Source organism: Cyanistes caeruleus, chromosome 20 (assembly GCF_971803275.1).
Source record: "Cyanistes caeruleus chromosome 20, bCyaCae1.hap1.1, whole genome shotgun sequence".
Taxonomy (NCBI): Eukaryota; Metazoa; Chordata; class Aves; order Passeriformes; family Paridae; genus Cyanistes; species Cyanistes caeruleus.
The window spans coordinates 6,252,115-6,280,046 of NC_141720.1; the positions used below are offsets into that span (position 1 = coordinate 6,252,115).

Here is a 27,932-nt window from a genome sequence, read left to right on the forward strand (position 1 = left end):
CAGGAGACAGCACTGTAAGAACTCACAGTCCCAGCAGCACTGGGAGTGTGAATGGAGAGGCAAGGACAGGCTGATGTCCCTCACACCCCCACAAAAGCCTAGCACAGCTCTTGTGAAAGCCAAGCACAATCCAGTGGCATCTCCAGCTCTCAGCGCCCAGCAAGGAGCCAACATCTCCCTCCTGCGCTTCCCAGAGTGGATAATGCTCCTGGAAAACTGCTGGTTCCCCTCTGCTGCCCCACAGACAGCCCAGAATAGCTGGGAAGGCAGCACAGCACAGGGCACAGTGACCCAGAGCTAAGGAACACAGAACAGACAGGGACCTGCTGCGCTCTCACATCACCATGACTGGGAGTAATGACAGGGAAAACAAAGAATTACAGCAAACCTTGAAGGAAAAAGGAATAACCATAGTTATACCCCACATTTACTGCAAAGCCTATTTTGTATACAAAGAACAAATTAAATAAATCTCCAGGCTCTGAAAACCCCTGCACAAAACATAGTCCAGCACTTCCTTCCTTCCCAAAAACACAGAGGGGACTGGCTTTGCACTGAGAGTTAAGCTCCAAGCTTGAAAACAGCATGGAAGCCTCTCTATAAAAACCTGGATACTGCTTCTTCCAAAGGGTTTTGGCACAACCTCCAATAAAGTGTTTTACATGAAGTTGTGTTGAGTATGTTTCTTAACTGACTTTTTCAACTTTTAACACTCAGTAACCACTGAAAAGCTTCCAAGGGCCACCAGCAATGAGGAGTTATGAACAACTGTAGCTCAACTATAGGTCTCTGCTCACAGCCTGCACACTGACTGCCCATCACTACTCAGCACTTTGTACCACACAGCAGAAAATTTATGAAAATTCTGCTTGATCCGTTTGTTCCTCATTGCAGATTTGAGCCAGTGAGAAGTGTGCTTTGGATTGGATTTTGCTTGGTTTTCCGTGTTACAGGTATAAACAACAGGAGAAAAAGCTAAAGCTACAAACCTACTCTGAGTGGTTTGTGAAGAGGGAAAAGTGTTCTAAGTGCAATAACCCAATTTTTTTATTTGACAAATACAGGACTAATGATACAGACTGATATGGCAGCAATAACCTGCTGCTGAAGACCGACAACTGATGTCAGATAAATCTAGTATTAAACCAGCAAAAAGGTCTGAGCCACTGAACACACCTCAAAGATGATTTATGGAAAAACACAGGCATTATAGAGTACAACAGCAGTGAAATGTTGAACCAAAACTCCTTCCAGCATGTGGCAAGTACTGCTCTCAGAACTTGTTCTGAAATGCAGACTATGGAGAAAGAAAACCAGAAGAAAAGTTTCACAGAAATATTCTTGTGACCAAATTGTTTTTAATAACCAGAAAAGCATTCCCTCATTCACTTTGTTGCCAGCTTCACTTTATTTACATCAAGACAGTCCGAAATGGCTTGCACAGCCATGGGGTTTCCAGAGCAGCAGCCTCTTAATGTGCTAAGTACAAACAGCAGGCAGGGCAGCACAGCTCTGCCAACAAGAGCTGAGGGGCCTGGAAAATGACAGCTTTTAAATGTTCCTATTAACATAAAGGGAAATAACACAAAGGGTATGGAGTCTGTGATGGGGAGTGACTGAAATGTCCAGTTTGTTAAGGTCAGAGTCACTCAGCAGCCTCCTAAGAGTCACAGCAGCTGGAGAAGAGCACACAGGGCTGCCAGGAGGAGTCAGGGATCTCTGAAGGATTCAGAATGCAACATAACAAATAACTAAAGCTGAACAATGCACAGATGCTGATCTCGCCTCACAGGGATCTCCCAGATTCTCCCCATTACATTGAAACACTCAGTCCTGCACAGCACAATGAGCTGGACAGGCCCAGCCAGCAATAAAAGCCTCCCCACACACCTCCAAGGCAGACCTACCAGTAAAGCATGTTTGTTCTGGGCTTGGATGCATTAGGGATGAGTTTTCCTGGCAATTACAGCCTGAAACAGCACCTGGTGCTTGGCAGAGTAAGGCACTGGTGTCTCCCTGAGCTGGACCACACAGCCCTGCCTGGCAGTGGGTTCAAAGGACAAAGCTGGAATTATCCCTGCAGTAGAGAAAATGGAACTGAAGATTACAGCTAAACTGTGGCTCACTTGCTCCAGCAAAACCACTGCCACAACGCTGTGACAAGGGACAGCAGGACAGTCCCTGCTTCAGGCTGTCCCTGAACACACACCTGGAGATGGCACAACCTGGCTCATTCCCTGCATCCAGCTGGTACCAACCCTGCAGCTCCTCCGTTCCCTGAGACCTGCACTCCCAGGTTAACTCCACACAAAACTCAGTGCATGTAAAATGCTGCTCTTCACCTCCCAAGACACACACAAGCTCCAGAAAACAAAAAGTGATATTTCACAGTGACCCAAAGGAATTCCTAGTAGAAATAATTCCACTTTTATTGAGAAATGTTATGTGAGGAAGGGTTTCTTAAAAAGAATTTGTTTTTTCGCCATCCTCTTTTCCTGGCTGCATATTCTTCATCAGCACAGTGGAAAGAATCCAGCAGTAACACCTACAAAGAACTATCTGCCCTTTTTATCCCTGTAGATCTCCAAAAGCTCCATACAAAGAAACTCAAGTGATATTAACAATAAGTGTTAACTAGATCTTGGACCAAGATTCCACAGTGCTGTTGATTCCTCCTCACAAGGACACACAGTGGGACCAAAGAGACCTCACAGGTTTTAATCTGCAGATTATTGCCACTACAACAAGAAAGGGATCCCAACTGATAAAGCAGCAGCAAGAGCAAAACTCAAGGCACGTTTGTATAAACAAAAACTCTTCTGTTCCTATAAAAACAGGCAATAAAATATACAAAATAAGTAGAATTCTCTCCATTTAACCAATGTACATCTGCCTCACTCTTCCCTTAGGCAGTAGTGGAGCATGAGCAAGAACCACTGCTACCACATTTTCAACATTCAGTTTTGCCATGAAATAAATTAGATATATCAGTGCAAAGGGAAAAGAAGTCTGTCTTTTGGATATTGGGGTTGGGTTGTTGGGTTTTGTTTTTGCTTTACTCTGGTTCTTCATAAAAAATTACATCTCTAAGAAATTAGCATTTACACAAGGAAACAAGAAGCTATGTATTTGCCAAAAATCTTAAAATAATTCTGTATACTGTACAAATATACACAGTTAAACATTTACAACCTCAGCTTCCTAGATAACTAAACCCACTGCTCTTCCAAGCAATGCAGCTACCCAACTTCTCTTTTCAAAACCTCAAAGGTACCATCTGTCAGGTATTAAATCCCTTCACAATTAGGGACAGGATGGGAAAGAGATCTACTGACAGTAGTGGTATCAATGTAAGGGAGTTCCAGCTGTGCTAAATAATTTAAAACAGAGTCCTTGCTAGACAGAAATCTGGGAATAGATTTTTGGTAATGAGCGGATAGTAAAGTCAGGGAAAAATCTTTCTTCTCTTGGCAGAGCTTGATTCTGTGTTCTCTGGTGATTCCTGGGATGGTCTCCTTGGTAAACCACGAGAGTCTTTGTTCCACTGACTGCTTCTGCTCTGACCTCCTTCACTGGGAGCTTTGGAGCCGCTTTTGGACACACCTGCTCTCCAGTCACACTCGTGCTGAGCTGTGTGAGGGGCTGTGGGAAGCAAACTGCACTGTCCTGCTGTTTGCTGGGCCTTCCTGGCATTTTCTGTTCTGCAAATCTGATCCCTGGCAGCTGAGGACACATCCAGGCCTTGCTGTGGTGTTGACCCTGGATTGCTCTGGGCTGACCGATGGCCATCTTTCGAGGGCTGCTCCGTGCCTTTGGCTTCAGTTCGACTGGCCAGGCTTGCCAGCCTTGGGTCCCGTGGCTTCTCTGGAATGGCAGCAAGTGCTGCAGCTCCCACAGATGCAGGGGCACTGCCCCTCCTGGAATCTGCAGCTGGAGCCCCCACAGGTGCAGGGGCACTGCCCCTCCTGGAATCTGCAGCTGGAGCCCCCACAGGTGCAGGGGCACTGCCCCTCCTGGAATCTGCAGCTGCAGCCACTGCAGGCTGTGTGGGCCCTCGGCTTCCTTGGGGCACTGCATGGCCAGGGCCAGCAGCAAGTTCCCGTGGGCTGTTCCCAGAATTTCCAGGCTCACTCCTCTTGCCACTGGAACAACCAGCCTGAAGCACAGGAGATGTCATCGTCCCTCCTTTGGCTGGGGGCTGTCCTGGTGGCCTGAGCTTCAAAATCCTCAGAGCCTCTTTCTTGTAATTTTTTTCTGTTGTCCTAATAATGGCACCTCTTTTCTGAGCATCCTGAATCAAGTGATTCCAGTTTTTATCTTCCTTTAAAAAAAAAAAAGAAAAACAAAAAAACCCACCCTGTTATCAGCAAGAAATCAACACAAACGGACAGAGGTGTCAGAGGATGCACAACCTCTTTAATCAAGGTACCTGACACAACTGTCATGGAAACCACTGTTATATTCCTTCTGGAATGGAAGAATCTGATGTTTCAGGTGCAATACAGCAACAGACACTCTGGCTGCTGTAACACAGGGAAGGCACTTTGAACCATCAGAACTCCCAAAAATGACAAATTTCTCAATTTCCAGGGGTTTCCCTCTCAGGCGCGCGGCTTCAGCGCCCCCTAGCGGCCAATTTACCCCCCACCCCTCCACCCCCTCCCCTGGAAAAGCACAAAAATCCAGGACTGCCCGAGACACAAAGTTTATTCTTGCACAGATTGGAGCACTCTGAGGATGCTGCTCAGTCCCCCCCAGCCTTCAGGGCTGGCTCACAGAGCCCACTGCACCTACCATGAGTGTCTGCAGCCGGCCCAGGATGAAGAGGCTGAACCGGGCTCGGGTGATGGTGACATTCAGTCGTTGGAGGCTCGCCAGAAACCTGAGTGACAAGACAAAAACTAAGCTCCTAAACGACTTCTTCCACAAGAAGGTTTAAAGGGTGAGGAGAAAAAGACATAAAACTAAATGTCACTGATATTAAGAACAGCAGTTCCTCCCCATCCCTGGACCCCGTGGCAGCAGCCCTGCCTTATGTGGAAAGGCTGAGCATGAATTGTTTTTTTTTCTTTCACCACCGATTCCTTGCAGGGAATTCCAGTTCTTTCCAGCTCTTGCCGTTGATGTTTCCCTTCTTAGAGCAAATCCCCTCTTAATGCCAACCACTGCTTCCTTAAATGTTCCACATCAACCTCACTTCACCTATCAAGACTTTAAGCTTCTTTTTGACTTGAACTGAAATAGATTAATAATATTTGGCATGATTAATGGGAAAACACCCTATGGAAATACTGCACATGAATATTTTATTTTAAAGGTGACATGCACTGGAAGCACATCAAGGCAGATTTTTGCTTTGTCATGCTTCAAGAGGGGAGAGTATATCCTTGCAGAAGGAAAATTGCCTAATTTCATTTTCAAGGATCTCAAAACCATGGCAGTGAAACCTAAACAAATGCTGAGTGTATTCTCAAAGGCTGATTTCTGTTAGCACTCATTTACCAGAACTCACAAAAATGTTTGTGAGACTAATATCAACTATTTCTACTCTAAAGAAAAAGCTTCCAAAATACACAGCTTATTCTTTACTAATAAAATCCACAATTCAAAAGTCCAGCCTCATTTGAGCAGCTTTACTATCTTTGCCTGACTCTGTGGTCACTGCACTGAGACCTCATCTTCAGCAAATTCACAACCCTACAGGGAAGACTGCAAAAATCACAGAGTCACCTCAAAAAATCTGGACAGTGCAAGAAATAGAAGAAGCAGGAAGCAAACAGCACAGTGGATCCAGCAGCACAGATAGAGTTCTCTAGGTCTTGAGAAATAAACGAGGGGGGACATTAAAAGACTACTAAATATTCCTGACAGATTTTACAACTGAAAGACAAGAAGATTATTTTCTCAGGAAGGATGGGGGAAAAAAATCCATTGTCATCCCTTTGAGTTTTCTTCTCCCAGTTACTTTCAGAGTAAATTTAATGCTGAACTAGCAACCCTGGAGAACAAAATACTCAGGGTACAAGGTCATAGGTAAGGGTGTGGCAAATATCCCACTACATCTTGCCAAGGACACCTGACCCTGAAACAGAGGTGTCCAAGCCATCAGCATGTACAGCTGCTAAGGCACTTCACTGGTACAGCTTGAATATATAAACCTTTATCTATTAATGTATGAACACAGTAAGCTGCAAAGTTCCTGCTGAAGGAGCAGACAGAGGTTAAGTCTCACTGTCAGCCAAAAGAACTGGCAGGTTCCAGCTGCCTTCAATTCCTAAACTCAGTCAATCAGATGAAGAAATCTTCAAAAGGCATTATTGTTGTTTACCGTAAGATTTGGATTCCTTCTCTTCCCAAGGTGGATCAGCACCATTAAAAGCCAATTTTCTTGCAGAGAATGAGTATCAGAGAAACATGAACAGCTTAGTGATACTTGTGTGTAGAAAGAAAGGTTTTTATTTATGTGACCAGATTTTTAGTTTAACTTAGAATGCAGTGCACTCTAAGAAGGCATCTTACATATTTTCACTACCATTTTTTAACTGAAATGATCTGCAAGTTACAAAAATCAGCAACTGCTCTAAGTGCTCTGAGGCTAAACAGCACACTCAGTTTAGTTTCTTTCTGTTTTAGACAGAAAAAAAACAACATATACAATTAAGAAATCTGCAATCCTGAGTTAAGACTCCCTGCTAATCTGCCCCTAGCTTAGAAGACAAGAACATTCATCTACAAATCCCAGATCCAAGCCTGCTACATCATATTCCAAGTGACATACACAACTAATTAACAAGACTTTCACATTCATTGACAGCAACAGCCACAGAAAATGGGTTTAATTTTGAGACTAGCATGCAGAAAGTTACAAGGTGTACCAAAAGCCACAAGAACAGTAACTGCTGAAGTAATAATGCAAAGAGCCAAGATCCCAAGGCCAATCCTGCCAAATCCAGGCAGTGGCAGGATAAGGGAGCTGTGCAAAGGGATCAGCACATAATGCAGAGCACACCACCAGCATTTCCCTGTCCCTCCTGCTCAGACATCTCAGAGCAGGGACACCAATTCCTGCACTAAGATACTCTTTAATTCACTGACTGGTAGACATGCCTTGTTCCCTGTAACTTTCTAACCAGTCCTATTACAAATATGACTTTCTCTACAGTGTCCCTGGAAATGGGACTGCAAATCCCTGCAGGACACGTACCCAATGGATCCTTTGGTGCTGTTTGCCTGCACATATGCCAGAGTGGAGCCCTCGGAGCTGTTAGCCCGCACACAGGACACGATGATGCAATCCTTCTCTCGGCCCTGGAATGCATCCACTGTGTCCACTTCTCCTGGGCTGTTGAAGAAATATAATTGAGCAGCTTGCTAATTCTGAGGTGGATTTTTAAGCAACACACTGATGCAAAGAGCCTAAACACTATCCTTAATGCTCATATGCCAAATCACCCAGGGTAAGTTTCTCCTTCAGTACACGAGCCTAAAGCTGAATTTACTTTTCTGAGATCAGGATCATTACTGAAAATCTGTTTGGGTCCACACAGCATGGAATTTTAGCTTCTTTTAAATCAGCTTTATTCAGAACAGCACTATAATCAAAGCACATTGGAAATAACTAAGAATGGCACAAGGAAACCATGCCTGGTTTAAGCAAAAGGGTTACATGTCCCCTTTAAAGGCACGACCAAGTACAGATTTTAGCAGTACTGAAAGAAGTTGGAGACTTTTTGCCATTATTTAAGAGGACAAACAAAGGATTAATATGCAAGAGCCAAGGCCCATCTGAAAGCTCTTGGTTTCTTTACCTGTTATTCTTGAACACACTGTCCAGTTGTTCCTGAATTTTCTTTTTCTGTGCACTGTAAGGGGTAATTATTCCAATGCGACGAAGGCCCAGATCCTTCCTTTTTTCCTTAATTGTTTTAATTAACTCCATCACCAGTTTCACTTCCCGAGGATTGCTGTAAGAGCTGCACAAGACAAAAGGGAAACATTACAGGAACAGCTTTGAGAGATCTTTCCAGTTCAGTGCTTTGGCCCAGTTTGTTGGGTGATTTTGAGTTATAGCCCCTTTTAAACTTTTGCAGCTTTTTTCACACAGAGGCTCAAAAAACTTGGCAAGCAGAGCCTGAGGAAGGGCTACCAAGCCTGGGAAGTGCAGGCAGTGAAAGGCTGCACTTGCACATTTCCTCAGCCCCTCCCAGCTGTGCTCTCCTTACAGAACAGGTGAAGGGAAGGACTGAGCCTGCCACCTCCTGGCATCTCCTCAGTGTGCACCTGAGAAAGGGAAGTCACTGATAAAATCAGGAATTCAAACTCTTACTGAAGTTAACAGAGACTGCAGGCATTTACTGGCATCTAACAGTGAGTCAAACCAGAATTAAAACCAGTTTCAGATTTAAGAAAACATCTGTTTTTTTGTGAAATTAAATCTTACCAGCTGGAATATGCAGTTCTAGCTACTTGATGCATATTGGAACCACAAAGGAGACACCACAACTCTTCTGCAGACAATTAATTCTTAGAAAAATCTATATTTTGGCTGAGTTACAATGCCAGACTTACTCATTGTCTCGCTCCTCACGACCATCAGCTACATCAAAAATCAGGTAGGGTTGGAATGGCCACTCTGAAGAACATCTGTTCTCCTCTATTGCCCTAGAAATAACATTTTTATCACTAGACAACGATACAACTAAGAAATTCTAAGAGCTTACACTTCATTAATTTACATCATAGTTATCAAACACAGCTCTTCAGGAAGACAGGAACTGGCCTCAAGTTTCACCATAGGAGGTTTGGGTTAGATTTAAGGAAATTTTTTTCACAGAAAGGGTTGTAAAGCATTGAACATACTGCCCAGGGAACTAGGACTCATGACTCATCATTCCTGGAAGTGTTCAAAAATCATGTGGATATGGCATGTGAGGACACGATTTAATGGTGGAAATGGTTGACACTTGAGCTTTGATGGCACTAAAGGTCATTTCTGACTTTAATCACTTTATGACTGTAACTTTCAGCTCTTTTCCTCCCCAGAATCCTTAATTTTCCCTGCTGCCCAAATAGATTGAGGACTGAAAATGAACACTTAGCACTCTGTATGCATAATTTTAAGGGATCTTACCTCACTTATCACACCCAGTACTAACAGAGATGGAATGCATATTTTCTCCCATTAACCATCTTTCCCCCTCCCACAACCTCAAGCATTTTCAGACTCACAAGAAAACCCTGAAATGAAAAAATTGCTTTGAGATACCCTCTGCTCAGAAAGGAGAATAGAGAGCTACTCACTTGGCAGTTTTCAGAGTCCTGCCATAAACATAGTTGGATGGGAAGAGGCAGATATCTGGGTGCATCCTGTACTGCACAGTAAGCTGCACCACAGGCAGGCTGCACAGCACATTCCTCTGCACTTGCTCCTCCAGGTGCCTCTGCAGACGGGCCATCAGAGACTGGTTGTAGCCATACTGCTGAGCTTTCTGCCACAGGGAGAACAGGAGATGTCATTTGGGATCTCATTCCCCACTAGTCAAAGTATTTGGTGTTTTAAACCTCTAAATCACTGACAAAATTACAACTACTTGCACTTCAGTTTTCTATGTGTGTTGGCCTTATTTCAGTAAAAGCCACCTGCACAAATCTGAATTTTTGTGTGTAGTGTTTAGCAAGACAACCTCTCTTTGTGACTCACAACACTGTAAAATTTTAAGAACATCAACCATGATGAAAAGCAACACTTTCCAGGTGGGATCTTGTTAAATAAACAAGAAACCTCTAGACAATTTACACCTCTAAAGAAGCCAGCCTGCCTGGTTGTCCTCCTTTTTTTACCAGCTGTTTAAAACAGCCCTTAATGCTGGAGACAAGGATGTGCTCCTATATATTTATCCTTAAACACCTGTAGGGTCAGGAAGTCCCCATAAAAACACAGGAAGCCTTCATCCTCTTTAAGGAATGGGGTAGTGACTGAAGTTCCCAAAATGAGAAAACAGAGCCTGCCACAACCCAGCATCCCTCACAAACCAAGTGCCCAGCTTAAAGTTTGTATTGCCCCATTGAAATGTATCATTTTCCCCCTCTTTAAATATTTTCTACAGCTACTGTTCTTTAACCATATCCATTCTATGGCAAGAAAAAAGCCAAGAGCTTGAAGACTTACTACTGATTTGACAGTAGGAGGGAGCTGTTTGGGATCTCCAACGAGGACAAGTTTATTACAGCGATGGATCAGTGGAATCAGTGTTTCCACCTCACAGGACTGCCCTGCCTTTTGGATATGCAAACAGGACAAAAGTAGTTGTAAGCAAAGCAGGGAAGTACATTAAAGAGGAAAAAAGACTTCTCTTTAGTAAAAAATACAAACAGATTTATTTTATTATTATATATGCAAAGCTCTCCAAACAGATAAAAATATAACCAAACCATCTGGAAATCTCTAAAGCAAAAAACCAAGTGTGGATCTAAATAAAAGCTGTCTGCCATTACAGCACCAAACAAGTCAGGAAAAGAATCAATTGAAAGTTATTCTTCCTCCTCATGGTTCTACTGGGGACAAGGCAGGCAACCCACAAATACTGCAGCAGCAGCCAAAGGGCCCCAAGCTGCCCAAGCAGAGCACAGGGTAGGTGTGGAGGTGGAAGAGGCTGCAGTTCCCCACAGCTGCACTGACCTCGTCCACGATGACACAGCTGAAGGGGTCAAGCCCCTGCCGGGAGAAAGCAGATTCCAGCAGGCTCCCCCCGCTGGTGCTCAGTGTGCAGCAGATGATGTCAGACTCCAGGATGATGTCTGCCTGCACTTTCTGGGAGTGCCCCCGAACCTTCAAGCACAACAGGACACCCTGGTTAGAATTTTGCCTTAGCTGCAACAGTGAATGCTCCTGTTTGGGCTTTTTCCCAATATGCAGCCAGAGCACACCCAAATTTCAGATGCCTGTCCATAACTCACTTTATAGCCTTGATCCATTTACCCACTACTTTGTAAATGCTGCAAGCTACATCAAAACCAAATTTCACCACAGTTAAAGGCCACCAAGTATAAAAACACATTAGCTGAAGTTTGTCAGAGATAAATTCTCCTACCTCCTTTAGCTGAGAAGCGAGTTGTTGCCTCTCCTTTGCAAGTCTGCCAATTTCATCATTTAACATTTGACTCTAGACGGGGGAAAAATTAAAGAGGAATCACCTTTAGCACCCATTTCCCATATACCTTTTTTCCTTCTAAGCCCTAATAATTTCCTAAACATGTTGACTTGCTAAGACTGTCTTTTAGTATCAAATGTGTCTGAAGAAGCCAATCAGTTTCTTGGAAAGCTGTGACCATATCTAAGCACTGCAACATACGATACCAGATCTTACATAATTGTACAACTCAGAAATGGTTTACCATCAGAAATCTCTCATTTGGCATAAATGCCAAATTCTTAGACAAAAAAAATGGAAAACTTCAAGTGCAGCACCTATTCCAAAATCTCAATCACAATGCATCTGTATTAACAATGTAATGTTATTCTCACTGAAACAAAACCAGAGCTCTGAAACACATAATCAATTTAAACCACTATGATTTATAAATATGGTTAGATTAAAATCTAACTGGTGACAGAACCAAGTGAAGACTACTGACTGACAGAGCAAGAAGTGGCAAGACCAATCAGTGGAAAATACTGGAATTAAAAACAAAAGAATTCCTGATGCAAAGTTCTCCATTCCTTTCCATGGTGCTAACAACTTTTCCATTAGTTGAAAAAGTAGGTGAGGAGATAGTGACATCAAAAACCAGAGTTCTTTTTGTGTTAACACAAAAACACCAAGAGGATTAAAAATTGTCTTGCTACCTCTCTCTTCTCACATTTGTGCATGGCACGCTCTCGAGAGAGCATGTCCAGCTTCTGGTCCAGAGCTTCCTTCTTCTTCTGAATGTCCTGGTCACAATCACCCGGCTTTCGTTCTGTGATAAACCAAAGGAGAACATGAAGGAGGAATAGAATAAACTTACAGCAACTCCAAACTGGACAAATGCATTTATTGCTGCATTTCCCCATTTTCTATTGAAATTTTATCTTGTACAATGAAAACAATGAGAATTGCTTCCAGCTGTAGCTCTCAAATGCTGCATTGCTTAAAAAAGATGTGTTTAACACATATACATTGTAATTTCTTGAAGAAAAAAGTCACCTTGCTTATTTTTTCCTTTTCCTTAGAATCTGGCTCATATATAAACTGCCACTTCCCCACTAGGACTGAGAGAAACAATGTTTTATGAAATACTACTGTCGAAAAATCTTCCTTCTTATATGACACATAATCATATGTGGAAAACATCACCAAGCTCTTAGAGAAGACTGAAGAAAAGTCTGATTTCCACGTCACTTACTCATTCTGTGTTCAACTTGCTTATCCAGGCTGAATCCCCGGACCTCATTGTTGATTGATTTTTCAGCACCAAGTCGCACTAATTTGATATCACCACAATTTCCTGTTAATAAAATCAGAGTTAAAATACTCTTTAAATTATTCCAACAGTCTCTATGCTTTGCTGTGACAGTTTAAAAAATGTAAACATCACAGATATCAAACAAGGCTTTTCTACTTATCTGGAGTTTTCAACACTCGACTTGTACTTAAATCCAACTATAAAAAACTCAGTAATTCCAAACTCTAACAAATAAAGACGCTGCCCGCATTTTAGTGGTGGCTAACATTAAGAATGTTGTTTTGAATTAATGAAACTACCTCTTATTCTCAGGTTTATCTAAAACTTCCACAATTCCTAACTTGGACAATGCTGAGTCCCATCAAGTAATGCAATTAATCAGTCAATACCAAAATAACATTTAGTTACAATGCAGATATTTTTCCCCTTGCCACAAACTAAATCTCTTATACAGAATTCATCTACTTCGTATTAGTCACAAACTGGGAGAAGGTAAAACAAGAGGCTTTGACACATCAAAATTTTCCCCAGTCTGTTTCCCATGACCCAAAAAAGTCCAGTTTTACTCAAAATAAAGACAAGGGATTTGTGTTCAAATCCTAAGGAGTACTTAAAAACTGATGAACTTTAACAGCATGAGGAAAGGGTCAATGTCTATATAAAACAAAGTGTAATTTATTAAAAAAACACATAATACACCTTTCAGAAAAGCACACTGAAGTTAACAACAGTAGGAGGATGTACCAGTTGTGTTCCACATGAGGAAGAAGCTGCTCAGAGGAGTGTGCAGGTACAATACACGATCAACTGCTTCATTTCTCCTCCAGGTTTTGCCCATTTAACATTAAAACAGAATTTAAAAACAAACCATACCCAAAGGCTCCTGTTTGTTTTGGCATTTTTCCTTAAATGCAATGATGATCTTTTTCATGAGTTCATCAACAGCAGCATTTGATGGTGCACAAACTAGAAAACGGTTTGGCTTAATCTTGGAATTTTTTTTCCGAGCTGTTTTCTCATTCCTAGTGTTCTGTAGATTAATTAACGACAAACCAAAACAAGCTCTTTAGATTGTTTCCACTTGAGATTGAGAAACCAGACTGTACATTCATCTAAACCAAATCCCAGCACATAACCATGTTCACTTACTTCTCTCAAAACACGGGACAGGAGTCCTACAATAGTTTTTGACTTTCCTGTCCCAGGTGGTCCATGGATAAGGCAAATCTTGGGAAGTCCTGGGTGTTGTTTTACCATGGCATAAGCTGTCTCAATGGCTCTCTTTTGATCTTCATTGTATTCATTCATATGTGAAGCCTGAAAGAGTAGACAGGGCAAAAAATAATGAATTAATGTTGATCACACCTCCCACATCAATTATCTACTTTCAGAATGTCCTCACCTCTCTAGGTAGAATTCAAAAGCTGGAAGGGTAGGGAAGCTTTTGATTATAGGTTTGCTCTAGAACCACACCCAATCCTCACTTGAAATTGTAACAAAGGTTTTGTTCACTCCCCACACCTTTATTTTACCTTACCTTTTCAATCCTATGTCTTATTTCCTGAACACTTCCCCAGTAAGGGGAAAGAAAATTGAAAGCAGTTTGAAGTTTACTCTAACAATAGAGCACGAACACTTGAGCAGGTTCGGACTCCTCTCCCCACCCCAACAGCCAACACTGAAGAGAGCAATGTCTCAGTGCTTTTGAAATTTGGCTATTTTCTCTTGGTCATCTCAAAAGCCAGCATGAAAAACCAAACCTGCAAAACTCATGGGGCCCAAATGCTTGTTCTGTTAACCCTGGCACTCCCAGCTGCAAGACTTACAGCACTTCCTGAGGCAACAGGCAGATCTCTGGGACAGAAGTCGTTGTAACTTGGATTTATGATGGGTTTAGCCAGGGGGCTCCTGCTCAGCAGCAGCAAACCTTTGAACTTTCTGTGTGTGGTCACCAGGGAGCCAACCACCACACACTTCACTTGCTTATGGATGAAGAATGACAAATTGCCTCGGGTTTGCACAGTAAGATGACAAGCAGTTTGCTGCTCTTTTTGTCCTGTAAAAGAAGAATAAAAAAAAGTTGTTAATTTAAAAAAAACCCCAAGTTGTTAATTTAAAAACTATCTAAATCATTAACTGAAAGATACTCCTGTAGAGTCACTCAATGAATTCATCAGAACAAAATGCTGTCTTCTATTAGGGAATCAACAGTGAATTCGTGCAAAATCCCAACACTTCCCCACCCCCACCAAAAACAAAGAAAGACCAAACAAAAAAGCAGTACTCTGCAGAACTACTCAGATCACTGCTTTAATACGGCAGGTTCTGGGTCAGTTTCAATTCCCAAAGACAGTGACAATTTTAGGCAGTGAGACCACAGAAGTTCATGGCACTTCATATCTCCTGGCGATACCATCCTAAAGATGCGTGCAAAGCATTTACTCATCACTAGTTTCTGTTTTCACATGAAGTTCTAGAAAAATGACGGACAGCAGGGCTGCAGCTTCAGCTCCTGATTTTTACAAAACTTCTAGCATGGAACAGACCTGCTACAGAGAAAAAACATTTCCATTTCCTCTGAGGTCAGTGGTACATTACAACTACCAATAGCCAGCTACGAAGGAGCATTTTATGGCACCAAGAAGGATCCCATTTTTATTTCTAGCCCTGTTACTCACTATTTGCGTAGCCAGATGCACGAGAAAATCGTGTCACAAGGCCAACATGATTCACTATGTGGCTGTCCATCCCACTTTCTTCCCCAAAAGTGTCCTTCTCTTTGTGGACCACCAAAAGGATTAAGTCATCCTCCTTCGGATGAAGCTGCCTTGCCAAATCACTCTCTCGTAGATGAGCTACTCAGAAGACAAATTAAAATCAAAACATTGGAAAGAAAATGGTTACAATTATTTTCTGACTGTCGAAGTACTGTTAACTTTTAAAGCTGTTAAAGGCTACAGCAAAAGATTATGGTGAAAATTTTAACTCCATAAACTCTTAAGCTTGAGCACAGCATTGTACAAAAACAGAGCAAGTCAAGGACAGTTCTATCAAAGCTGAAAAAAAAAAATCCCAGATGAGAGAGATGTGAGGCACAAATTCCCTGCAAAATACATATTTCTCCTACATGCATTCTGCAGAATAGCAAAGTCAAAATCCTTTCTATATTTAAAGCAAACACAAAACTCCGCCTCTAAATACCAGCTCATTATAATGCATCATCTACTTGAAAACCAGAATTTATTAAAAAACAACTCCTCACCTGTAAAATGTGCTGTATTCATGTCAGCAGAAAAGTTCTGTAAGTAGAAGCAGTAACTTTTCTCTCTCACTTTTTGATTTTCTACCCATTCTTGTGCCAGCTACATGTTGAAAGGGAAACAATAATACTTTGAAGGGTTTAATGAAATAGAAGAAAAGCTTATCATGACTCAAAGGGCGAAAAAAAGAAATTAAATAAAACTATCAGACTGTCAAGTAAATATATCAAGAGTCTTACCCATTTCTTTTCTTTCACATAAGCATATACATTACATATAAATACACAGGGCAAACAAAAGTTCTTCCTTGCCACCCACCCATTTCATGTGCTTTCTTAATGGTCTTCACAACTACTCTGAGTTTTCCCAGACCGCACTGTCACCTTAAAATATCTGTATTAACCTGGCACTCACTTTATTTTCTACCTTATTTCTATAGAAGTGATGCAATATGACTGAACTTGAAAGCATTCAGACATTAATTGAAGGAACAATGTGTTTTGTCACTACTAAACTATAAACCAATTAAGACGAGAAAAAAATACTTCCTGGATTAACCTATTCTCTCATGTAAATTCTCAACAGAAACCAAAACATTGGGTTTTTATCCTCTGTCATTGAAAGACCTCAGTTTCTTAAAGATTTGTTTTGAGCTTTATATGCTAAAGAGGAAGCACATCCTTTGCCACTCCTTTTATTGTGGATGTGCACCCAGGGAAAAAGAAACTTCACTGAGGGGAGTAACTCTGGTAGCCTCCAGTCTTAAACACAGTTGTTTGGATTACCTACCCCAAATCATTCCTCTATTCTGATCTGTATCTGAACATTTTCAAAGGTAAACGGGGAACATAAACCAGGTTTTAATCTCTTGGTAAAGTTTATCAGTGTTGATGAAATCAAACCAAACCAAAAGGCAGAAAGCTACTTACTGTTTCAAAAGCGTTGAGCATCATCAAAGGAAAAAATGTATTAAAATATTCATTGTAGCCTTGAAATTGGACAGGAACAGAGGCTACTATGGACTGCAGAAGATTATTCGGAGTTCCAAAGAGGCTGAAGTTTGCAAACATTTCATAAGTCCACTTTAGGACTTGGTTAACAAAAATGCTGTAATCGCGCTGCTGAGCACCAAGAAAAGAGGAGTAGGTTTCTTGGCTACGCTCTCTGTAAATATTTAAAGCATTGTCATAGTGTCTATTTTGTGACTGGAGAACATTACTGGAACCAAGAGGCTGAGGTACATTGCTGAAACTTGGAGATCTGCATGTTGGATTTCCTGCTGGTGCTGGTTTTGGATACAGTGGTGGCCTAACCACCATTGGTTTGGCCGCGTTCACTTTGTTTTTTGAAGGTGGGGGCAACTTTCTGACGTCTTCAAGATCTTTGCTGAAGGCTGCATTCCGTGAAGAACTTGATGAGCTGAAAATTTTGATAGTGGAAGGCTTCTTTGTTTTAGGTGGTGGGAGAGAAGGCTTGGCAAACACATGATCTGCCCCTGGGCCGGTGGTTGGGTGTTTACTGCAGTATTCTCCAGGCTTTTCCACCTGTTCCATACAGTCTTTGTCCTTACATTTCACAACAGCTGAGGGTTCATTCTGCTGAAGGCTTTCATCACCATCCATTTCCTCTGGGGTCTTACTACCTATAGCAGCATCTTCAACACTTTCCTCCTGAGAACATAACTCCATGTCCACAGGATCTAACTGGGTTAAAAACAGATTATCATCACCTTCGTCACTGCTTTCATCTGATTTACACCCATTTTCCTTCGATGTTTTCATCTCACCCTCAGGCAGGACACTGCAACCTTTCTCTGAAGACTCATCTTTATCATCTCCAAGTGCAGTGGAAGAGAGACTTGAATCCATAGGGACAGGAGGAACCACCACACTGTTACCCTCCCATTTTCTGTTCCAGTCTGAAGAACGAGGCATTTTAGAGGCACTTGCCATCTCCTCCACAGAGAGGCTCTCAAATTTTCTCTCGCTGGCAGAAGGACAAGCAGTCTCTTCTCTTTTTTTCTCCCTTTGGTTTTGAACAGATTCTTTAATAGCTGACAGTTCAAAACCTTGAGGCTTTTGTTCCACAGCTTTTGCACACGCTTTGGTAACTTTGTTTCTGCCCTCCGAACTTCCTGCAGGATTTTTCACACTCCTTTTGGACCTTGTCTGCCTTGGATACTTCTGGTCTTGGCAGATGAGCAGTTTTTTATTACGTTTTACAGACAAACGCTGAGCCTCGATCTGTTTGGTCCTCTTCTTCTGTGCAACTCCAATTCTGCCTGCAGCTTTGCCGTGGCTGCGCAACTGAGCCAGGCTCTCCAGGGAGGGCTGGGACAAGTCAAATGCCTTGCGGGGGCCCTTCTTCAGGCCAAGCCTTTCCACAGTTGATGATGGAGCAGGACTCTGCCGAACCTTCCTTGGAGGAACCACAGCAGGCATTGACCTGCCAGGCTGAGAACGTTCTGTCATGCTTTGGAGTGGTTTATTTTTGGCTGTTTTAACAACGGGAGGTTTTTTAGGACTTCTCTGAACAGCCGGTGCCGATTTACATTTTGCTGTGGGCTTCTGCGGGCTTGTGCTATTTTTCTTAAGGGCCAACTTTGAAGCTAATGAGATGGGAGATGTAGAAGCTGTGGGTTCAGGCAATTTTGAGTCTGGGGTGAAGCCTTTAGCTATACCTTTGTCTGCACCTTTCTCCAGTTGACCTTTTGCATCTTCCTTGCCAACTGACTCTTCCAAGGTTGAATTAGTCACTTCTTTTGTACCACCAGCTTCTTTCTGATGAGAAGTATCTTCTGCCTGCTTTTCTATTGAGCTTGTTGCTTCTTCCATGGTGTCATCACTAAAGTAATACAGATCATAGCCCAAATCATTTAAGTCATTGTTCAGGCAGTCATCTGAATTACTTGTCTCAGCTGCTGGTGAAACATGATCTTGTTTATACTCCTGAGCTGTTTCCACAGCATACGCTTGAGTATCTTGCCAAGCCGAAAAAACCTCAGCTTCTGTTTCAAATTCAAAGTACTGAGAATCGCAGTCATCCAGTAACATGGGAGAGCCTGGAGACTTTGATTCTCTCTTAATGTCACTATCAGAAATGCTGCTGGAAGTTGAAGATGGTTCTGCACACACATTTTCACTCTTGGTTTTTATTTCCTCCTTCTCAGCCATGCTTTTTTCTTCATCAGAAGAATCCGAAATTACAATGACTTGATTGCTAGGGCCATCTGCACCACTGGGACACCTGGTACTTTGGCCTTCATTGGAAGATCTTACAGAACCTTTCACTTTCCTTTTAATCTCAGACACATTGTGGTACACTGAGCTTTCCTGGTTGGATTCAACAGGAAAATTGACACTCTTGGCATAAGCAGCTAAAGATAATTTACTGAGTTCTCTATCAACCTGGGGGTCTGATAAAGCGTCATCTTTGGAAACCGTCTTCACAAAATCCTCCTCTTTCTTCCCCATGGAACCGTTTTCCCTCTTGAAATATTCTGAAAACTCAAACAACCTGTCACTTGATTCACACTTCACTGACAGTGGCCTGATCATATTCCTCTTGTTTTCAGAGCTAAATGGAAAATAACCATATGCTGGGATTTTATCCCTACAAGAGGTCTCCAAAAATTTATTTTTGCAATCATATTTATCCAAATCATTTAAATTAGGCTGCTCCTGGTTTGGAGTTTGCACGTTAGTGTTTCTCTTAAAGAAAGACAGCAACAATGAACCTGACTTTTCTTCTGTTGATACTTTATTCAGTGAGGTGTCATTATGCCCTACAAGCAAAGTGCTGTCATCTTCCTTCCCCTGCACACCAGGTTTATTTCTAGAGGAATTAGAGGAATCTAGGGATGCTTCCTTGGATGCCTGTTTAGTGGGGACCAGTCTGGACTGGAACTCACTGTTAGCACTTGTCTCTTGCAAACTTTTGCAATTCCTTGAAGAGGGACAATCAAGATGAGTTTGTGCACACTGATGAGGTGGTGTTTTGAGTTCTGCTTTGTGTTTCATTTCAAACTCTCTGCCTCTCCTGAAATCTGAAGGATGAGTGCTTGAATTGAAGCACTGATCATCCGTATTGCATTTCCCTGGCACAAGATCATAGTTCCTATTTTCCTGAACTTTCCCACATACTTTTGTTGCTGAAGAGTTCTGAGGGAAGACAAACTCCTGAGCTGTCAAATCATCATGTTCCTTTTTAATATTCATCAAGAGACTTTCTGTGGATGTGCAAGATGTTGAACTTCTACATGCATCTCTACATTCCTCTTCCCAGGCATTCTTTCTCCTATGAAAAGGGTTCTCTGGACAATCTCTGCCTTCCTTTGACGTGACAAATGATGAATAAAGGTCCTCCCTGTCATGTCCACTTGTCTTGTATCCATCATCACACACATTCCTCTCGTGCTTTATAGAGCCTGTTGGCAAAGCTGTTGAGTTTGAACTACTTCCTCCAACCAAAGAGGTGCTCAGTGCTTTGCCTTTTATACTTCTTATAACTTGCTTTAAACACATTTGCAGCTCCTGGGTTTCCTGGCTGCTCAGCTGCCACCCCACAGCTCGATTTCCCCGCAGGAGGAGGTTGAGTTTGTCCAGGTACTGCTTGCACAGGGCATGCTGGCCGATCTGGTAGCCCTCCTTGAGCAGGCTGCGGATGAGCTGCACACAGGCATGCTGCACCGAGCTGGGGGCCTGGAAAGACCCTGCACCCGAGCCCTTCGCACACAGCCCCAGCGCCTTCTCGCTGCACCGAGTGAACGCTCTGCTTGGGAGCGTGGCACACCTCACCACCGCCTCCACCCACTCCTGGGAGCTGATCCACAGCAAATGCAGGCACTTCTTACTTCTGTGTAGCTCAACAATGGACACCAAGATGAGGAGAAAGAACTCGGAGATTTTGTCGCACTGCTGGATTCTTTCGATGAGGATATCTTTGATTTCTGAGCAGAGGTAGTGGATGACCTCTACTATATAGGCTACACCCAAGTCCTTGAGATCCATAAGGGACTGAACAAAAGGGATGAACCAGAGGAATGTGCTGTGATGGACACGCATGTCTCTGCCAATGTCAGACTGAAGCATGTTAGCCAGGGTCTGCATATCTTCATACATGTTGGGGCAGTACTCTGGGCAAATGGCAGCCTTCCAGCCAGTGTCCTGAAAAATACATTCACCACACAACAGCCTCAGTGATACGCACAGTTCAGTATGGCAGCTTCTTTGTAGCCAAGCTTCTTTGTTACTTTCTTTCATATATTTGTTCATTAAATAGCAACATCTCTTATATCCCAATGTAAGTCATTAAAAAATGCAAAAAATAAAGAGCACATAGATGTATAAGGAACTAATTTCCTAAAACATTATCTGTAAAATTGGTGTGAAATAGCAGTTCCTTTAAAAATCATTGTGAACTATTCAAAGACACTGTCATGCTGACATAAATTAACCTCAGATAATCAAAAACACACTGAAAGCTTTTAAAAGACATTTCATAAATGCAACACATTGACATCAAGAGACGACCACATTCGGAAGGTTTCTTGACAATGTCATTCAGTAACCTCAGTTCAAAGAAAAGGAATATAAAATAGTGGTTTAATACCTTTTGAGGCTTTTCTGTGTTATAATTATACACAATCTGACTGCAAGAAATCATGTCATCACCGTAGTCTGACTCTGGTTCAGACTTTGTCCTGAAAAGAAACACAAATCACACAATTAAAACCCTAAGAAAGGACAGACATTGCTTTCCAGATACCAAGTGACCATTAAAACTTGTCAGTGATAAAACACACCAATGAAAATGTACCATATTTAAAAGTCTAGAGCTTGTTTTATCCAGCTTGTAAGAGGTGGGGGAAGTGACTGCCTCAGGAAAAAAGCTTTCTATTGAGTCACAGATTTGCCTCTGTAGAATGAATGCCCAGAATGCCATCTACTGAAAATTCAGGAATTGCCATAAATTTACCAAACCTTGAACATGGCAATCCTCATTAACTTTTAGTGCAAGTTGGTTATAGCACTAAATAAGCACAGAACAATTAACAGTCTTCCCAATTCAGGAATAAAAAATCCTAACAAGTTTAACACAGACACCAGAGTTAGCAAAAAGAAGTGAAAATACATTTTTTGAAGGAACCTCACCATTTTAGGGAACCTACTTCAACTTTTCTTTGCTTGAAGTTGGAAACACAGTATTTTTTTAATTGCCATCTCCCTCCCCCAACACAAATTGCAGCAGCACTGACAAGAACTGACCTCCTAAAGCTACTGCGAATATTCTTGATTTCATTGTTGTAGCTCACACTGTTGATTATGGTTTGAAAGGCTTGGACAGGATCAATCAGCTGACCCCAAACTTTAGATCCGAGCTGATCCAAAATAACCATGAAACAGTGCAGGGCAGGCCAGAAAGGGTCAGTAGAATCATCTGAAACACAACAGCAACAGTGGAGGGGGTTGAAATGCAAGTCCTGGACATTCTTAGGCTAAGCAGAAATTGAAAGAGCTGGTTCTCAATGATTTTTTTAAAATGTCAATAGAAAAGTACTCTAGGAAGTTGCAACTGCACTTTTTAACCTGGAAAAAGGAATGGAAAAAGTCAAGCACCATCATTTGTACAAAGACACTGCTCCTTATGCAGTCTTAAATCAACAGACGTCTGGATGGCCATTATTAATATTAAATAATATTAATCCAGAGTCCACTCCAGACTCTGGATGTCATCTTTGTATTTGTATTAGATGATGATTAGATTTGATGTCATCAGTATCTGTCAGTATTGCCCAAATACTGCACCCTTCAGAAGATAAATAGGCCTCAGGTAAAATTACGTCTCATTACACTACTAAGAACTTAACCAGGAATTTGATAAAGATGAAAAATGGGTCATAAACTGTCTTAATTTCAGTATCAAAACTAGTTACCAGCTGCTTCTTTCTCCATAGTGTGAAGTATAGACTGCATAAAATCATTTTGTTTGTCTGGGCCCAGTAACAAAGAGTCCATAGCTTGTTCTTCCAGCACTGACAGCAACATGCAAATTCCTACAGAAGAAAAAAGAGAAGCAACCTGTTTATATATTTGAAAAAATACAGAGCACCTCTGAAATCATAGAGCTCTGACTCAAAAGAAGTGCTTAGAAATGGGAGACTACACTAATTCACTTCTGATCATATATACTCACCCAGCCAATAGTTTTTGTAGTTGGCTGTATCATACAAATGAGCTGGCAGAAGGATGAGTTTACCCTTTTCAAACATTGAAGAGCTGTAAATATCTGGATTCTCAAAAAGCCCCAACTCAATAACTTTGAACAAACAAGTCAGCACTTCCTCTAGGTCGTAGTAATCATCCCTGTCAACCTTTCCTAAATTCCTTGCTGTTAGGATGGCCCACCGACGAATCTAAGGATTGAAACAAAAAGTTATATATTAATAAAAAGAACAAATCACAATTCTGTAAGAGGAAGCACTGCTGTTACAAATGGGACAAAGGCATATTTTTACTAATAGAAGAACTAAATAAAAAGTCTTCAAAATAATATTAGAAACAGGCTTGCTATACCTACAAGATAATGCTGGTGACAAGGAAGATAAAACTCAAGGTTGTACCTATAAAGAAAATTCCTTGGTATTTATGTACAACAGTGTAGCAGCTGCTTTGCACTAATTTTACATTATTTACATGCTATTGACCAAGATATTCTAATGAGAGAACTGCACACTGTAACAGATGTCAAGTTTCATTTATAGATAAATGCACCACACAGATTTTCTAAAATCATGCAAAGACAGCACTCAATCCCTTCAGTATTAATATGGTGCACAAAACCAGGATTAAGAAGAACAGAGAAAGGAACTTACCACCTCATTTGGGTGTACCAAAAAGAGATAAATTCCTGGGTATTTCTCAAAGACCTGAAAGGAGTCGTGACTTAGTTCCATTCTACAGAGCACTTCTACACACAGCTCACCTAAAAGGGTAAGACCCAGTTATAGTAAGAACTAATCTACAGGCTCACAAGAAAAGTGTATTTAGTATCAAAATAAATATATACATTGATCTTCTGGTTTAACTACTGTTTATTTGTTTATTAATTACTGTTTATTTTCACCTCCTGTGGTGGAACACCACCATTCCCTTCCACAGGGACACGATCAGATACGTACTGACTTTCTTGTGCAGCAGCAGATACGGGTATTTCAGTATTTCCAGCAGGGGCACTCGCAGGTTGTTCTCAAAATTTGGGCCCACATAACCAGACAGACGTGTCTCCCCATGCTCATCAATCAGAAACAACTCATCATCTTCTCCTGTTTCTTCATTCATGGATTTCTCCATGTGGGCAATGAGGCGGGAAGTTTCCAAGTCCCACAAGTCCTGTTCAGTAGGGGAAAAAAACATTCAAGTTTACTTGTGAAGAAAGTGATTAATTACATTTATTACCACATACAGAAACCTCAATTACAATTTCAAAAATTGAAATCTTATTTGGAAAGTTTCTTTCAATGGCTGGTTCAAAACATTGAAACTTTGAAATGGAATTTGATTATGCAAAGCACAAATCTCTCACTTCAAAGTTAAGAATACAAAGTCGTTTTTAAAAGAATAGCCTTCAAACCAGATGCAATTTCATAATTCTATTAAATATTTATATTTATTTCAAGACTTATTTTAGGTTAGTCACAAAACTTTGTTCCCCTGGCCAATACACAGGAAAACATGACACAGGAAAAGATCATATTTAGGAAGATAGGAAAAGCAATTATAAAATCTTGCCTTCTAACAGATTTTGCAATTAGTGGAAGGAAAAGAATATAAACAATGCAAAGAGACTGACTGATCTGCTGGATATTTGTAGGGATTCACTCACTTAACATTACTCATCTTAAGTAACTGCTCCAAACCTCAACTAGACACCAAGTTTATTCACTGCAGTAAATTGACACGAAAAGGAACCTGAAGTAGGTCCAGATGCTTTTTTCTAGTCTGTGGTACTTCCAGTCACATGGAATTGCACTCCAGAGCAATCTAGCTGACCAATCTAGAGCAACCTTTTAGACATCTGTATTATGACCAATTTGCTAAAAACACATACTTTAGACACATAGAAGGGAAAAGCAGCTTTCCAAAAATATAAAACATGGTATTTTAGTAATTAGTAAGGGAGGACTACAAAAGAGGTTTAAAATTTTTGATTAATTGCATAGTCTTGCAAGGTCTGATCTCTGAAATTCAAACACAGGAGAAAACTACAAATGAGAAGTGAAAGCAAACAGAAACAGGAACAAACCAATAACTGAAGAGAAACCAGCAGAAGAGAGAAAATACATTAAAGAAATGAGCTGTTGGTCTGGCAGATGTTCTTTGTTTCAGATGACAAACCATCAAAAGCATGAAAGAAGTTCAAGCTATAGTGTCTAGTCAGCAACTAACTGGTTTAGTCTTTGCCAATTTGAATATAGGCAAAACAAGAGGATCTCTGTTTTACAATCAGCAGTTTGCAAATCCATATGAAAAAACCAGACAGTTAAAAAGCAATACAACCTATACCCAAAACCCAATAAAACACAACCCCTCCCCATACAGCGAGGCTGGACCACAGAAGCCTCTGAATTAATCTCTTAATTAATTACCTCATGCAGTCTTGGACATTCTTCCCTTGCTTTGTGATATTCAACCACACACTCCAGGCAGTAAGAGAGGTCATCATTGGATCCTTCAAAATCTTCCTGGGAAAGCCTGTGAGCAGCATAGTGCTTCAGGAACTCGGTGGTGTCAGCACCACTCTGTGTGCACCATCGGCATGTGCTCATTCTGGGGGCGGGGGGGAAAGAATCAGGAATTACAGCCAAAAAGTGGCAAAATATTCCCTTCCAGCCATAACAGGACCAAATTTTCAAGTGTGGTGAGCATCAGGATTTCAGTTACTCATTAGCAGCCTCTATGCAGGTGTTCTTACTACATCCAGGTGCATACAGTTAAACAGATTAAAGTGACATCACACAAAAAATGCCTGTGGAATAGCAAAGAGCAAAAGTAAAGGATAGTAGTGAAATGCGCAAACTAGGAAAAGAAAGGGTGAAAACTCATTTTACGTTAAAAAAAAAAAAACTCCTTACCCACACATTGCACAATTTCCAGAACTGTGATGCAAAGCTCTTTACATTATTTTACTAGTGTCTCTGGAATCTAGGTCTAGTGGCACAGTTTAATTAGCTTTTCTCCTTAATCTCTTGCTAAAATTTATAGGTCAACAAATCCCTGTTGTCACAAGCAAAGGATATTTACGCAGAACTTTCCTGTCTTTATTATTTTTACAGACAGAAAGAGTGCTAAAATCCTCACCACAGATTGCTTTCCTCTAGAAACAGAAATCCTTCACTAAGCAGCAATGGAGTCATCTTGGATGCTGCTAGTCTGAAAAATTCCACAGAATACTGGAATCACAGAATGGTTTGGGTTGGAAGGAACCTTAAAGCTGATCTCATTCCACTCCCTGCCATGGGCAGGGACACCTTCCACTATCCCAGGTTGCTCCAGGAACTGTCCAACCTGGCCTTGGACACTTCCAGGGATGTGGCATCCGCAGCTTCTCTGGGAAACCTGTGCCAGGGCCTCAGCACCCTCACAGGGAAGAACTTTCTCCTAATATTCAATCTAACCCTGCCCTCTGTCAGTTTCAATCCACTCCCCTTGTTCTATCACTACAGTTCCTGATGAAGGGTCCCCCTCCAGCTTCCTTGTAGACCCCTTCAGATAATGCAAAAGCATGAACTCTTGAACTAACTATACAAAAAGAAAGATGGCAACTACTTCTTTTATTCTCCATAACAAAAGTAGATAAAGCCAAGCCATTAGGTTTCCTCATACATACACATATACTGGGAAAACCCAACAATTGTGGCATTTACCTTTGAAAAAAAGGAGCTATTTGCTGTGCAGGTGTGCCAGGTCACATGGTGGGAAGAACAGCGCTGCCCTGCAGCCAGGGAAGGGGCTGAGCCCCTCAGCCATACATGTCCTGAGTGCAGAGGACAGAGCAGTATCCTCAGCAATCCACCCCTGGTGACCAAGTCTCGGTGGTATTTCAAAGATCTAGAGCAAAACAGAAACCAAACCACTGAATTACGGAATCAGTCCAGCTGGAAAAGACCTCTGAAATCACCGAATCCAACCTGTGACCAAACACCACCTTGTCACCCAGACCAAAGCACTGAGTGCCACATCCAGCTGAACACTTCCAGAGATGGTGACCCCACCACCGCCCTGGGCAGCCCATTCCAATACCCAAATATTTAACAACTCTTTCAGTGAAGGAATTCCTCCTGATGCCCAGCCTGAACCTCCCCTGGCACTGCTTGAGGCTCTGTCCTCTCTTGTCACTCGCTGTCTGGGAGAAAAGGCCAACCCTCAATTGCTATAACATTTTTCAGGTAGCAAATCAGCAGAAATCTGTTCAGCTCACACTTAAGAACTGCTTTGGTATTTAGGTTAATAGTTGCACTAATGCATTTCATGAAGCGGCAGGTAGGATTTGCAAGAGAATCCCTTCTGTCATTCAAATGCGCATGAGACAATGTTTGTCACGCTTTTCACTCAGAAAAAGCGTAAATATTTACCTATGCCCGTTAGGCGAGGAAATCACTTAAAGGAGAGCGGGCGGGCACACGAACGAACCCCAGCTGCGAGCAGCACCGGGCCCTGTAACGCTGCTACCGACACCCGCACCGGCCGCGGAGCCTCGGCACCCGCGCATGGAACGCCCGAGCACCGAAAACTCTTTCGGTTTCGCGGCTGGAGCCGGTGGCAGCCCCTGCCCCACCGCAATCCCAACCCCAACCCCTGCAGCGCCCCGTGCGCACCCCGGCAGCTCCACCCGAGCGCCCCCCTCGCCTCGGCCGCCCTCCCCGGTGCCCTCCGTCCCTTCCCGCCAAGCGGGACCCGGCCTGGCGGGGCGGCGCCTGCCCTGAGGCGGCGTGAGGGACCGACACAAAGGGTGTCCCGGCAGGAGCGCGGGCTCAGTGGCGGCGGTACCAACTCCAACGCGGTGCCTGGCGAGCGGACGGTCCCTTTGCCCATCGCTAGCTCCGCTCACCTCCCGCCGGTCCCTCGGCCCAGCCCGGCCCAGCCCAGCCCGGCCCTCCCGGTGCCGCCGCCGCTGCCGAGCTGAGGCCGCGGCGCTCCCCGCGCTTCCGGACGCGGCCGGAAGTGGGCG

At 42.3% G+C, this 27,932-nt stretch overlaps 1 protein-coding gene across 7 annotated transcripts; it reads right to left on the minus strand.

The window, feature by feature from the left end:
* Nucleotides 1-1,338: 1,338 nt before the first annotated feature.
* SETX (senataxin) lies at nucleotides 1,339-27,931 on the minus strand. Of its 7 annotated transcripts, none has more exons than XM_086857866.1 (27): nucleotides 27,813-27,931; nucleotides 26,629-26,812; nucleotides 25,351-25,531; nucleotides 23,884-24,094; nucleotides 23,578-23,687; nucleotides 22,899-23,118; nucleotides 22,639-22,758; nucleotides 21,971-22,142; nucleotides 21,315-21,405; nucleotides 16,634-20,869; nucleotides 15,707-15,806; nucleotides 15,123-15,299; nucleotides 14,271-14,500; nucleotides 13,594-13,761; nucleotides 13,318-13,474; nucleotides 12,385-12,486; nucleotides 11,846-11,958; nucleotides 11,091-11,162; nucleotides 10,679-10,828; nucleotides 10,169-10,276; nucleotides 9,301-9,488; nucleotides 8,569-8,661; nucleotides 7,809-7,973; nucleotides 7,205-7,342; nucleotides 4,795-4,882; nucleotides 3,958-4,321; nucleotides 1,339-3,908 (listed from the first exon to the last, which is right to left on the minus strand). In XM_086857866.1, exons 3-27 carry the CDS (start codon nucleotides 25,528-25,530, stop codon nucleotides 3,397-3,399), a joined length of 8,265 nt encoding a protein of 2,754 aa, XP_086713992.1. In that variant the 5' UTR covers nucleotide 25,531; nucleotides 26,629-26,812; nucleotides 27,813-27,931; the 3' UTR covers nucleotides 1,339-3,396. The 7 variants fall into 7 exon arrangements, with proteins under 7 accessions (XP_086713992.1, XP_086713991.1, XP_086713990.1 ...); XM_086857865.1 differs by lacking the exon at nucleotides 27,813-27,931 and adding an exon at nucleotides 27,337-27,606; XM_086857864.1 differs by having other exon boundaries at nucleotides 1,339-4,321.
* Between the last annotated feature and the right edge of the window lies 1 nt (nucleotide 27,932).

Excerpts from the sequence above, each read along its gene's own strand:
- SETX (XM_086857866.1), bottom strand. The coding sequence starts at position 25,530 with ATGAGCACATGCCGATGGTGCACACAGAGTGGTGCTGACACCACCGAG. Across the intron at positions 24,095-25,350 it reads AATGTCCAAGACTGCATGAG|GACTTGTGGGACTTGGAAAC; the intron begins GTAATTAATTAA and ends CCTACTGAACAG. Across the intron at positions 14,501-15,122 it reads TGCATCTGGCTACGCAAATA|GACAAAAAGAGCAGCAAACT; the intron begins GTGAGTAACAGG and ends CTTCTTTTACAG.